Here is a 15010-nt window from a genome sequence, read left to right on the forward strand (position 1 = left end):
AGAGACTCTGCTTGGATTTTCTTCTTTTCTTCTGAATTGTTGTGGTCAATGTTTCTGTGCGTGTACTGTCACAGCATGCACGTGATTTCAGGTCTTTAAAAGGCAATCCAGGAAAAAAAATAGCTGAAACAAAATACCAAAATGCCAATCTAGGGTCGACTTTCACCTTCTGCTTTGGTGGCGTGACGATACCTGCACAGTATACCTTCAAAAACAGCAGTTAGGCTTAAAACATCAGACAGTATTTGATTTACCTTGATCAGCGGAGTCCTCCCAAAGAAGAAACCAAACAGATAGGCCATGATGTCATTGCAGATCACAATGGAGATCGGGACAATGAACCTGTAACAAGGAATTTGCACAAAGTTAAGAGTTGGAGGAGGAACTCAAACAATTCACAAGCCAAAATCTCATCAGTTCTGGCTTTGGCTGGAAAATGTGTCTGTGGATAATTAAATAACTTGTGTTACTAGGTAACTAAATCCATTTTCATCTACACATTTTTCTCTTAGAGCAGTTAATTAAAACACAATATCCTTTATTTGTGTAAATAGCTTGGATTTTTATATAGATTGTTGGCTCTGGTTGCTTTCTGTTGCATTACTACACTTTTAAAGCCTGTATGAAGAGCATCACAACAGTGAGAACACACTTGCGACGACAAACATGTGCAGCGATAGAGACAGCGAGGCGCGCTCCTCTGGTCTGTCAGCGTCCTGCTTACCAGATCATCCCTTCAAACAGGTTCTGAATGACAAGGTGGGACTGAGTTACCACAATCAACAGGGTCACATGGGTCCAAGCAAACTGGAATGGCAAACACAAAACACAAACACCACAGCGTCACTGCACTGGAATGTGGCCGCGCCTGCTCAGAAGTGTGTCAGAAATAGTGGGAGTCGCACAAACGAGACACGGACTGACAGACAAAGTGAGCGACAGTGACGAAGCCGAAAACACATGACGGTGTGAGAAGAGCAGGCAGCAGAATGGAAAAAGCTGTGTCAGACATTTGGGCATGAGTGTCACAAATTTACTGGACATAGTCACATGAGGATTTTGGGAAACTGCATGCAACAGAATGATTCAAGTAACTTTAAAAACAGCAGCATAATGAAACTAAACAGAACTGAGTATTTGAGCTGAAAAAGTGACCTTTTAAGACTTTTTGCTACGTGATTATGTGATCATAAAGTGTCTGGACACTTTATAGTAATTTGAATATATATGTAAAATATGAAAATTCAGTGAGTCTATACTTTTTAAAACCTGAGCAAATTGTTTTGATTTCTTTCAAAAAACATAAGGGGCTGGGCAATATGCAAGCTAACAAGACATGGCCCCAAAATTAGAAAAAAAAGTTTAAAAAAATTACAAGAATTAGAAAAAGTACTGAAAATAAATAAATACATGTGGGAAATATCTGATATTTATTGCTGGTTTTCTGGACGATTTTGTGTTTCTCAAATTGCACGTGAGATTCCACTCCTTGGACTCCGATCATGACAAATTTCAGAAAAAGAATTAATAAAATTAAAGAGCAAAAAATAGATATTATCAATTAACTCGATTTTACAATGCGTTTTTAAGACTTTTGAAAGATTAATGCAGGTCAATACAACCGTAGTTAAAGCCTTTTTTTATATTGATGAATTCCTTTTAAGATTTGATCCACAGGAACCCTGGTTAATGTTGAACCCTGTGACACAGAAAAAAAATGCTGAGGAGATTAAGTTAATCTACAGAGAGCGTGCAGATTTTTTCCCTGCATCAACATCGGTTGACAAGTAGGTGGAATTTCAGTTTTACTGAATTTTTGAATACAGTCCTGGTCAATATATGAAAAATACTACTAAAACACTAATTAGGTTACTACTAAAGTTAGTTTGGACCAATGAGGTGGTGCACAAAAGTTGCAACAGACGGCAGAAAAAGCAAAACAGATGCATGTGAAGTGAAATAAAGCTGAAGTCATTGTAGAAGTCCTGCATAATGTTCTACAGAGTAAATGTGGGAAGCTAATCTGTGAGTAATACAGGGAGTAAAGAAGCAGTGGAGGGGGATGGATAGGTGGAGGTTAGCGGTGGAGGAGAAGAAAGAGGAGGAGGAGGAGGAAGAGGAGGAGGAGAGGGTTACTTGGCTGATACACACCATATAAAACTGCAGGCGGTAATGTTTCTTCACTAAACTCAGCACAAACATGCAGAAACCTGTGAAAGAGTAGACAACATGCTGTCAGGTTTTACGGTAGATTCAAAACATTTAACACATTTTTTACTGTATGCTGTATGGAAACGTGTGTGTGTGTGTGTGTGTGTGTGTGTGTGTGTGTAGCATGCCTGTGACTGAACAATTCAATATTTTCTTTTGCAAAAACATCTGGGGGCATTTATGAGTTTGGCGATTGGATTTTAGATTTCAGACGTGAGAATGGGAGTTGAGGAGGCCGACGGCTGAAAGCTCCTGTCAGGTTTGTCCACACACACACACACACCTGAGAAGGCCCTCGGGGGGAGGCGTTACTGTCTCGCTGAGAATGTGCTTGGGGGCTTCGAACTGCTGCTGACGACTGGGTGAGTCGACTGAAACTCAAAAACACTCAGAAAAAAATGTTTTCACCCAGCTTCAGACTCTAAAATGAACTACAGAGAAACTCTAATTCATGCGTCCCAGAGGGAAACTCAGTCACAGCAGCAGCTATTAAGATCAGAAAGCTGCTAACTTATCTTAATATTGATCGTTCTGCAGTACAGACTTTAAGGGCCTTAAAATAAATTTTCCAAAATCAGCTGTTATTATGAGCACTAAGCTAATTTTCACCTTTTTTGGTTATTTCACAGGAGAAGTTTCTGTGTTTGTGCTTTTGTCTGTGCTGTTCTCAGTTGGAAAATGGAGTATTTTACATACTTACATGCACCAGTAAGGATTTTGTAATATTTTAATCATAATGTGATGACAGTTGTCATGTTGTTGCCGTCAGCACTGCTGATCAAACCTATTTGAACCGCACCCACACAGTCCAGGAGAAGCAGAACTAAACTCTTAATAAGAAAGAAACTGAAGGATTTTTGCCAAACTTTGAATGTCTCATATGCAAGTGACATATCATCCTAAAATTATGTTAGTTCTATTTAAAAATCCAGAGATCATGTGAGTTACAGAGTGTTAGAGATATCGGCCTTAGAGATGTCTGCCTGCTCTCCAAAATAATGGAACTAGATGCTGCTCAGCTTGTGGTTCTCGAAACGCCAAAAAACAACACTTGAAAAATTGTCTTTTTCCAGAAATCATGATCCTGTTACTCAAAATAATCCACAGACCTTGCTGTGAAAGGTTTTATGTAAGAACTATTTTCATTCGACCAAATTACACCTAAAAACCGTTTAACTACTAAAAGCTATTGTTAGGCTATAAACCAACTATATCGTGGTCGCACATCTTAAATGTCTCCACCCCAAATTATTCAGCTTCACTGTATAAATACATTAAAACACAATTGAAAAATATTATAAACAAATAAATCTACAAGTTCAAATGTGACTGTTGGGATAAAGCTGTAAAGGCAGCAGGGTTTGAATGAGTTTCTGTGATGACGTCTAACGACAAACACTGAAGTCCGATTAGGCCACTTGTTAGCAACCACCTTTTTTAAAATGCATAAAACCATAAAAGTTCAAAAATCTGGTTTGTACGGACGTATTTGCAGAACAAAACATCTAAATGTCATTAGCCTATGTTTACCAAACTTTAATGTTTAATGCAAGACTTTTTGTATTTGAGGCATTTTACCGAAAACCCATTCAAAAAACCCGAGAGGCGAGGGAACTGGAAGCGCAAAAGGGCTAACGGACTTCCACGTTTCAGGACTCATTACTTCACCACTCTATCACGGCGTGATCGAGCAGCCACCAAACATGTTACTGCGATGGATTAATTCAAATTTCCAAAAGGTGGTTTTCATTCTGCACTGACATGAATGAAAATCAGCGGCTCAGTAGAAGCAGCGAAACACATCATAAAAGTGTTAAAATGTTAAAGTTGATGGTATTCACAGCAGATAGAAAAAAACACTGGTATGATCCATTAAAGAACATCGCTTAGCAGAAAGGGAACTTTCCTATAAAATATTTTACACACAAACGCATGTGAATCTCTTGGTATATGCTGAGTATCTTGCTAAAAGCTACAGCTCAGTGTTTGTGGTTTTATGGCTCATCTCACTGCAGCTCACCAGAGCAATAAACCGTCCTTTCAGTGAATGAAAGCTCTGAGGAAAAAGAGGAGATTACCTCGTGCTAATGTAAATCACTTTGTAAAATCGTGTGTTTTAGTGTAAGTCTCCCTGAGGTCTTTGTTTCTCTGTTTCTTCTATTATCTCCCCGGTAATGTGATTTGTAACTCGACTCAAACACGCGCTGCGTCTGCGGGAATCCGATCCACCTGCGAGCCGAGAGGCCAAAGAGCGTGTGTGTTTTTCGAGATATGGCGGGCGTATTGTCTTGAGGGCGAGACCCACCTGCGAGGTACAAAGCGAAGGAGATGAAGCGGTGATAGCGAGCCAGGAACTGCAGAGGTTCCTCCCTCTGCACCAGCGCCCCAAAGTAATCCGCAACAGTTTCACCATAGAAGAAGTAGTTGACGCAAATCAGGAAGTACCTGAGGCAATAAAACAGAGAAGGATCAGTTTTCTTTGTTTCAAAATATGTTTGAAAACCTCTCAGCAAAGAGTCAAGTAGACAGGTTTTCACTGTGTGAATACTAAATGCAAGTGTTTAGTTTTTATATTTCAATTCAATTTTAGTTATAAAGCCCAAAATCAAAAATCTAAATCAGCCTCAGAGAGCTTTGCAGCATACGACATCCCTCTGTCCTTAGACCCTCATTTTAACTAAGGAAAACTCCCCGAAAAACTCCTTTAACAAGGGAAAAAAAATGGTAGGGAGAGTAAGAGGGATCCCTCCAGGACAGACAGACGCGGCAACAGAGGTTATAAATAACAATAAAATTACAGTAGATCACAGAATGATACATAGGAAAGAGAGAGAGAGGTAGAGACGCACAACAATAAATAACATGGTCAATTATTTTTGTTATAGACAACAAAATTCGAGAGAGATAAAATAAAGCAAAAAATAAATAAGAAGTTGATGTAAAACATTCATGCAAGCGATCCAAGTATCAATAGTTTGTTGTTAAGAAACAATCAAACAATAAACATTAAAAAGTGCAAAGAAAGTGTCAGCATGGGGGGAATTTTTACTTTGTAAAGCCTTGTGGAGCTATTTTTATTCATTTTTATTTAAATTTTCACTTGACTTTATAAAATAGAAAGTTGCTGGGAACTTTGCTGTATATGATGCTGAAAGTTTCCTAAAGGCATTTAAACAAAGTTTTGAGTTGGAGTGTATTATCTTCCAACTTCTAAAAATTGACAGAAAGATTTTCATTTTTATTGTAAATGCATATCCCAAATATCGGTCTTATTCTGTCTCATTAACTGCAAATAACTGTCATCGGCCCCGAAAAACCAATATCGGTTGACCCCTAGTAACAATAACATAACATATAACAATAGTAATAAACATAAAAATTAATAAATGTGATGTATGGCATCATGTATATTAATACATGCAAATATTGTAGTTTATGTATGTGCCAATAACAATCATATGTGTATTATAATATTGGAGGTATGTCTAATAATAATGTGTGCACTGTAATCTGAAATGTGTGCAAACATATAGTATATTAAAAAATCTCTTTTTGTGTTGGATGTTTTGTGAGTCACCGGGTTTAAATGTCAACCAGCATTTCTTGCCCGCTGTACATTGACCTCTGATCTGTGTGTGTGTGTGTGTGTGTGTGTGTGTGTGTGTGTGTGTGTGTTTGTGTGTGTGTGTGTGTGTGTGTGTGTGTGTGTGTGTGTGTGTGTGTGTGTGTGTGTGTGTGAAGGGGCCAAGTTTCAATTAGCCTTCATTTGCTTCCAGCATGGCAGTGATCTTTGCTCCTGGCTGCACTGAGCGCTGCTGTCTGTGAGTCTGTGAGTGTGTGAGTATGTGAGTGTGTGAGTGTGTGAGTGTGTGAGTGTGTGAGTGTGTGAGTGTGTGAGTGTGTATTTGAAGGTGACCTGTTCACAAAAACACAAACGCAGACTCTGTGTTGGTCGGTTGCTGTTACATATTCAGAGAAACCACCTGCAGACAAAGCTGGTCTGAGTCAGCATTTTAGAGGAGAATTTCTGCCTGTTTCTGGCTTCATAATATTCTCATTTACTGTCACGCCGTGCAGACAGCTCCACTGTGGTCCAGATGTGGAGCGGGACTGGGAATTATTTACATTATTTTGATGTTCGTGAGAATTTCTGAACATCACTCCTATCCTTGCTTCCCTCCACTGGCTCCCTGTATGTTTTTAATTGATTTTACTGATCACTTTAAAGCACGTATGGGTCCTGCACTAAATTATTTTCTGAAATGAAGAGAGAAACACTGCCACCTTTTTGTTCATAAAGCATCAAACCTCTCTTTTAAAAATAAAATCCTTCTCTCATCACACACACACACTCACTGGAATTTTTCATCCCCTGAAACTCCTCAGATCAGTACTGAGCTTGATAAATTAGCTTTTAGTTTTTTTACACCAAACAAATGGAGTTACAAGAGGTATTAATTAAAGCATTTTTATTGCTTTTATTCTGATTTTTTTTTAACTTTATTTATTTAGCACTTTAAATGCTTTTTGAGATCTGCCTGTTTTATTACTTTTATGCTTAAAGTTCGTATTATTATTATAATTGTGACTAAATTAGAGCTCCAAGCAAGTGAACAAGATAACAAATATTTGTACAGACACAATTTGTTTGCTATCAGATTAAAGGACTAGCAACAACTGTTACTTAAATTAACATAAATATATTTTATTTCTTTCTGGTTTGTTGATGTTTTTCATCTAATAAAAATTCCAAAGGACTTAGTGATCTAATTTATAGTGACCAAATAGACCAAATATTTATCTCATGTCAAACAAAGCTTTGTTTTTTTCCCTGAAACATTCTGAAATATGTCACAGAATATCTGCACATTTCCTGTCTTGAATACAAATAGTCCACCCTTTAAAATATCAATGATCAGTCACACAGCTGCACCAAATGACTCAGAGTCACTCTGAAGAAAGACACAGTTTAAAATAAGTAAAAATAATGCAGTATTAGTGTCTCTGTTCATAATACATCTTCAGTGTATCTGCTGTTCGCTGTGAAATCCGTTCTCCTTACCAGCTTAGTGTCCTGAACCAAGGCAGCTCATAGGATTTGTAAACTCTGTAGCCGATGGTGATGATTTCTTGGAAACACTTGATTTGGACAGTCATGACCTACGTCACATGATGAGCAGAAATATGACAAACGAGTTTAGGCCTGAGGAGCAAACTGAGAGTCAGTGCTGTTAAAGTATTTTCTTATCATTTCAGCAGTCAGAAATGCTAAGAAAATAACAAAAAGAACGCACAGTATGATAAAAGCAAAGACAGATACAGTATCTATCAGTATCACTTACCACTAATATAAGCGTGACAGGTCCCATATAGATGATGAGGAAAAAGCCTGAAATCATGGCTAAAGACAGAACTCCTCGTATCCAGTAGTTCTTCCATCTGTGGAGAATAGAAACGTCCTCAATATTACATTAATATTTCATCAGTTCATTTATGCTTCAGTCGAGCCGTCATTCAAAGTGAGACAGAGAGTGAAAAGTATGACTCCGATATTTTATTCACTGTCTGGCTCAATGCCTCCATTTCCAGTGATGACCCCAGCTCCACAAAAGTTGGGATGATGCATAAAAACGTTTCCAATGCAGCCATTCACATGAAATTTAGAGCATACATTGGTTTTAATTATTTGAAACTTGTGCAAATTGGCTTGATTTCTTTAAAAAATAAAATAAAATCTGGAAAGTAGGCAAAAAATTGTAGAAAAATTAAGAAAAAAGGTTTAAAAAATTACCTAAAAAGTGCTTAAAAATTCAAAGAATTTTTAATTGTAATAATAATCAAATATGTAATATCATTTTTTATTATAATTTGAAATATAATATTTCCCTTGTTTTAAACATTTTATTTCTGAATCTACACATTTCTTGCAATTTGTAAAACATTTACCAAAGTGCTAATTGTTTTTTTTCCCATGTTTTTGAAAGAAGTTGCACCAATTTGCTCACTTTTTGAAGATTTAAATACTTGTGAAAGGCCTCTTAAAGCGGCACAAGGAAAGTGATGTCACTCCAGGTTACAAAGGGTTAACTCGATGAAAATACATCAATATAGAAATCATAATATTTCAATCCCTACAAATTATGTGCAATAAAATGTTGTGAAAAAAATATTGAAAACAAAAACTGAAGTGTACTAAATACCTGGAGAAGCCTGTGTTTGCAACGCAGCTTTAAGACGTCTCTCGTCTCACAGCATTTAGACGCGATTTTTGGCCCATTATTTTAAACTGTATTCAATGCAATATGTGTAAAAAACTGTGAAAATTTCGTTGTGTTTGTCTTTACATTTTACACATAGTCCCAACGTTTTTGGAGTCAGGGTTGTATAAAACATGCTTTAAATTCAACACAAGAGCCGTAATAGTGGGTCATGATTAGAGTCTCTGAACTGACAGGACAGATGTGCTTATTTAGAGCAACTGACGAGTGGTGTTAAAGGGGCGGGTGGCGAAACAGAGGAAGCCTAAAGGCTGTGGGTGAGGCATTTGTCAATGTCAGGAAATAGGACAACGTATGGTAATAGTCGCTGTTTTTTTAACGTTGTAAAACAACCACTATGTTCCCTTGAAAACACAGATATCCATCTCTTTCAGACGCACACACCGAGCAAGAATAAGAGCAGCAGTGCTAACAGCTCTGTGAGGCAGTTTTTGGGCACAGTAGTACTTTTTTTTCCTGCCTTTACTGGCCAGCAAAAGACTGCCTGCATGAAAAGTTGCATTAAAAGCATGCAGGTTTCCATTTTTTTATTGAAAAATCCACTTTGAGGAGTATTTTAAGGAAGGATATGCATTTACATCACACTTGTTTGACCTCAATGATGTGTGCTCTAAGGAGTAATACTAAATGTAAACAAAAATGTTGTTTGTTTACAAGAAAACTCAGAAGGCAACCCTGAGGAGTTTTACAATTCAACAGGAGGCCTGAATGTGTCTGTCCAAAATCGCTGAGACTTTGAACTCTGAACAACAAATGTGAATGTGCACCGTGAATATTTGTACAAAACTTGGTGCCAGTCCATCACAAAGATGTGATATTTCACAGGATGAGTGAACATTTTGACCTGCTGGTGGCAGCAGTCCATGTCTTCACGACTGTGCACAATTTCAGGGAAATACGTCCCGTTTTTGATCAACTGTGAACTTTTGTAGATCCCCTGATTAACATTTTTCATCCTGTACACAGCTCCACAAGTCTCTTATTCTGAAGCAGTTATTTTGTACATATGTGGTCTGATGTAGTCGTTTTAAAGTATCAGTCACCTTCTGAGACTCAGACACGCCGGGCTGCCGGCGGTCCCGGCCGACAGTCACGTCCGACAGTCACCGCTTTGAGAGGCTGAGTTTTAAACCAACCATGCCTACCTACCATGTCACGCTAGCTTCTCAGAAAGGAGACTAAATAACGCTCCAAAGTTCAACTAAATAAAAGCCCCATACATGTTTCTGGGATTTTAGGACATTTGTAGGATTTTAAGATGTTTCTGGGCTTTTATGACACTTCTAGGATTTTGTGACATTTCCTGGATTTTAAGACATTGTTAGGACCTTCGTCAGCTGTTGTGGGAGAGCCTCCACTGTGACTTTCTTTGATAAAAGAGCTCTATTTTGACGGGGTTTTATTCACTGTGGCACCTTATGTATACAAAAAGTACAAAAAAAAAATGTAACTGAAACTGAAAATGGTTGGGGGTCACCAGGCACCCTATATGGGCCAGATTAAGCCCACGGGTTGTAAATTGAGTATCATTACTCAAAATTATCAAAGTTGAATAGGCGCCTAACCAAAACAACACATTTCTTACAGATTCATGACTATAAAAACTTAACTCACAGCGCTGCATCTCAAATAATCTCTCTAGCTTTCAGATGATGTATACCACTTTTACTGACCTACACTGCTGACCTGAAAACTCCCTCTAAAGATCCCCTGCACTCCCCCAAAGAGGACAAAAATGTGTCTACGTGGGTGTTTATTTTTCATAATTTTACCAATTCTGCCTGCGCTACCCGACCAGTACCACCTGTGCTGTTTCACTACTCACATGGCTAAAAATAGCCAAAAACAGTGGAATGAGGCCTCGTTCCTCTGGAGTGTTTTTTAAAACACGTCATGCGGTGTGCGTGTTGCTGTGAGGCAAACTGCTGCACCGCCTGCTGCAAAACAAAAGAGAGGAAACAGCTAAAGGCTGCACAGGAGCCAAGCAGGGCAGAGAGCCTGCTGCCTGCTGCATGAATGGAGGAGAGAAAACAGCTGCATCATGAAAAAACCTGCTGCTGCCTCCACTCTGCACTGTGGGCTCACACTCGCTCTCTGTTCATCACACCATCACTCACTTTCTCTCCAAAACTACCTCCCCTCCTCCTCTCTTCACCTTCAAGTCCATCTATTCATCCTCTGCGGTGTCATTTTGTCCGCTCCATCCATCTGCTGCCTTCCTCCTTCCTATCTTTACTACATCGTCCTCATCCCTCCATCTGTTTCTCCTCATCTCTCTACTCTTCTAATGTCTTTCCTGTCCTTTGTCCTTTCTTTCTCCCCTCCCCCTTCCTCCCTCTCTTTCTCTCTCTCTCTCCGCAGTCTGTTCATCCACATGTCGCTCTCTGCAGCACAGCGGCTCCTATAGCGCTCAGGATTAGTGCTTCCCTCCTTGTGAGCCTTTAAGCTCTGTGACCTGGCCGTCACTCATTGGTCACACCCTCCACTTCTCATCTGGATATAAACAGCACGTCGTTCATTTGTGGTCGAGGTAAAGCTTTCTCAGACTGGCACTGAATGCAAAGTGCGACAGTCCTGAACTGCTGGCAACAAGCGTTTCCACACAGAAAGAATGTAACCTGCACAACAACAGTTATTTAATAATGGTGCGTGCCAAGTTTTAACTCAAGTATCTCCAACTTTAATCTTGTATGTTTACTTTAGTGTTCATTTGACAGTCTTGTCCCTTTTTAATTATGCCATATGACTCCATCAATTAAGATTATTCTCTATAGGGTCAGATATCATAATGTGGAGGAGATGGCAAGGGTTAAATAATTAGTTTATGATGCAAGAAAAAAAACTATATTTCCTCTATTTCACCAGAAGTTCTGTATGCACAGAATAATGGAGGACCAAAACTGACAAAATAAAAAATAAATAAATAAATGAATAATAAATTTAATTGTCAATAAACTAATAGAAATGTAAAAAATGACAATATCTAATATCACATTTTATTTATTCATTTATTCATTTTCCCATTTAATTTTCCATTCTATTTATTCTATTCTATTTATTTCTATTTTTATTCTATTGGTTGATCGACATCATTCATTTACATATTTTTGATTTTGTCAGTTTCAGTCTTCCATACAAAATGACCAGGTCTTAGAAATTAAATCTTTTTCTATCTTTTTTTCATACATGAGTCAACAAAGAAAAGTACTGATGCAAGTTTTCCTAAGTTAAATCTAAGCCACAAAAAATATTATTCTTTTTATGGTGAAATGCCAAACAGTTTTGCAAGCTGCTTCATTAAGGACAAAACAGTAAGTTTTCATGACTTAAAATCCGAAATACCAATAATACTTGACACAAAAGGTTGCGAGCACACCTTTTTCAGAATGAGACATTTAGGTGCTTGAGAAATACGTGTGGAGAGAACTTTTCTGAACTCTTTCACCTACTATGTAACTCCTTTGGTTACCTGCAGATTCACTATATAATGCATTTCCCTCCCTGCATTAATCAGAGCATGTTCAGACATCTCCGCAAGATCTATTTCTGGTCCAATTAACCTACAAGCACAGGGGAAAGACGATCAATCACTGTCAGGGTCTTTTCATGATCGATGGAGGAAAAAATGGCTTATTACAGCAATATTATGGTCGAAGTACATTTAAATACAACCTAAGGCTTCTTTGGTCCAAGGAACAGTGAGTAATCAGTGAGATCTGACCTGCACATGTTAGACCCCGTTTTGCATTTTTGTAAAACTAAGAACTTGAGCCCCGAGGCTGCTGAGGTTTGCACACTGACCTACTTGTGTTCTAAGAAACTGAAGGTCTTTCACTTGTTCCACTTCCTGTTGTGGTTCGCTGTGAAAAATACCAGTTTCTAATAGCAGACGAGCACACATGCATGCAAATATATTCCAAGTAAGAAGAATTACCGCCTCGTGGTTATATTGCTCCTGGCAGCACAGAAAATCTACAATCAGCACAGTTTCAATTCCAATTCCAGTTTCCAATTCAGTATCGGACCGAATGTTTCCCCTTCTGATGCTGAATAATGGCCAAAAAGTGTTCTTGCAGAATATTATTATGTCACAGTGAAGTTGACCTTTAAACTTTGGATATAAAATGTAAACAATTAATTAATTTATCCTAAAAGACATTTGTGTGAAATGCTGTCATACTGAAGCGCTGTTTACACGTCAACAGCTCTTTCGTGACACGTTTAAATTTTGTTGCAGTGTGGCCTTTTGTTCACACGACAGCGGCATTTTGGGGGCTGAAAACGCATGAGTGTGGTGTTCTTCTATGGTGTGTAATTACAAAGGTATACTGCTAACTACTGGTTTTGGTGAGCATATTTGTGCGTTTTTCGGTTGTTTTTGCAAATCCGTGTACACGAGGAACGTTCTTGCACTGTTATTATATGAACACAGAGTTTTTTTAAAAATGCAAAGGAAAGACTTTCCCATTTTTAGTTGGGCTGCTCTCGTTTAAACGTGGCTTTAGTGAGTGAATTCTTGAGTTTTAGCCAAAAACATGTTTTGTGAGAGTCACAGTGACCTCTGACCCCTAAATTCTGAACAGTTCATCCTTGAGTCCAATTCGACATTTGTGCCAAATTTGAGCAAATTCCCTCAAGATATCATATTCACGAGAATGACAAAAGACAAAGTTACTGTGACCTTGACCTTTGACCCTTGACCAATGACAACCAAAATCTAATCAGTTCATTGTTGAGCCCAAGGAGACGTTTGGGCCAAATTTGAAGAGATTCACTCAAGGTGCTCTTGAGGTATCAGATTGGCAGAGGCGAAAAAAATAAATAAATAAATACTAGTTTAATTATTTACTGTGAGATTCTATTAAAAGTTTACAGTATAAACATTTACACTCATTTGGAGCTCCAGGTTTCATCTTCCAAACATGATGAGTTACTCTTAGTTTGTTTTGATTGGCTTGTTCCCATCTTGTACAAAGCCTGGCGAGCTAAAGTGGACCCTCGTGAGAATATATAAACTCAGAGTGCTAAGGCTAAGTGCTAAATGTTGACAGATCTGTGTAGCTTGATCCTGCCACACAACACAGTGTCAGGATCACAAGTAATTGCTGTGAAATGTCTCGGCAGCGACAACTCCAGGAGGAGCAAACAGCATGTGCTGGCATCCGTCTCTTGTGAGCGTGTGTGTGTGAGCGGTGCGTACCTGGGCGGCAGGCCCTCCAGAGCCTTGTTCAAACACTGTGGAGTGTTGTCTGTGTCTGCTGTGGAGGGGGGGACATCTGGAGTGTCTGCTTTGGAGTCACCGTCACATTCTCCCTCTGCGTCGCCTTGCAGGCCCAGCCTGTCATCGCCATCCGCCTCCTGTCGGGACACAAAGACAGATATTCAAATAAAGACTTAAGATAGTGAGCGCTGACTTGACACACGGGCAGACAGTGGCGCAGTGAACAAGGTGATCACAGAAGAAGAGACGAATACAGAGTCCTCAAAAAAAGAAAATAAGATGAGAGCACAGAGATGCAAATGGAGAGTAAATGTTGAGGTAGTCAAATAGAGTCCAGTCTAAACTGAGAGGAGGCATGCAGCAGACGCTGGTTTAATTAGGCCAGAGTTTAGTCTCTCACCTGGGAGACCGAGGACACTACAGAAGTGGTGCATGTGTCCTCTAAGCTTGGCTGGGATTCAAGTGGGTCTGCAAGTGAATTAAGTGGTGTGTGCTCTGTTTTTTGGGGGGGGGTTTTGGTGTTGTGTGTAACAATTTTCATCTTTTACACCAGAGACAGGCTATTTAACTAGAACCACCAAGTGAAGAAGAGATGCATAATGTATATAACACTTTTATAAAAAAAAAACAGGCACAAAATGTGACAAAAATTGCATTTTTCATTATTTTCTAAATGTAGCTAACTGAAAACTGTATATAATTAAGGAAACTCTCTAAAAGTCAGATTTTTCTTCTTTGATGTAATAATGATTTTGCTGTTTGTGCACTGTTTACAATCACATGTAACCGCACCATGAACATTTTTACCAAATTGATCTTAAAGTTTGCTGTAGATCTAAGACTTTTTTTTTAACTACCATCCAACTCCTTGAGATCCTTCTATAAAGTGATATCATACTCATGTTTATCTACACCGAAATATAATTTATATCTTTCAGAGGCGAGAAGAATATAAAATATACCACATTTTTAACATATTTCAACACTAAAAAACCCTCAAAATGGCCGTAAAAGGAGAAAGTTTGATTGGAGGCTCCGCAGGAGGCTGGAGGAGGATTAGTGGCTGAGCATGACTGCGCTGAAAGTCTACACCTGGTGTCGACAGGTTAACAGGCCGCTGCCCGGGAGACAAACATCTTTATTGGTGTTAATGCATCTTTAATCTGGATTTTAACCCCGTCAACAGACAAAGCCTCAACAGCCGCATGTACACGGTCTTTGTTCTGTGTTGCCAACATGGACATGTAACATACGATGAGCATTTAAACCTGTTCATCATCTGTTGGGTCCTTTTGGGTTT

At 38.7% G+C, this 15010-nt stretch overlaps 1 protein-coding gene across 1 annotated transcript in view; it reads right to left on the reverse strand.

Annotated features, from left to right (window-relative positions):
- cds1 (CDP-diacylglycerol synthase (phosphatidate cytidylyltransferase) 1) overlaps positions 1-15010 on the reverse strand; it is a 40430-nt gene that overhangs the window by 10031 nt on the left and 15389 nt on the right. The window contains exons 2-8 of the mRNA XM_042488520.2: positions 13690-13847; positions 7554-7650; positions 7274-7371; positions 4517-4656; positions 2152-2210; positions 725-807; positions 255-342 (exon numbers count right to left, since the gene is read on the reverse strand). Coding sequence (XP_042344454.1) covers positions 255-342; positions 725-807; positions 2152-2210; positions 4517-4656; positions 7274-7371; positions 7554-7650; positions 13690-13847 — 723 coding nt within the window. The remainder of the gene's footprint in view (positions 1-254; positions 343-724; positions 808-2151; positions 2211-4516; positions 4657-7273; positions 7372-7553; positions 7651-13689; positions 13848-15010) is intronic.

The sequence above is a fragment of the Plectropomus leopardus genome, chromosome 4 (assembly GCF_026936395.1).
Source record: "Plectropomus leopardus strain MGB_pleo_1.0 chromosome 4, ASM2693639v1, whole genome shotgun sequence".
Lineage (NCBI taxonomy): Eukaryota > Metazoa > Chordata > Actinopteri > Perciformes > Serranidae > Plectropomus > Plectropomus leopardus.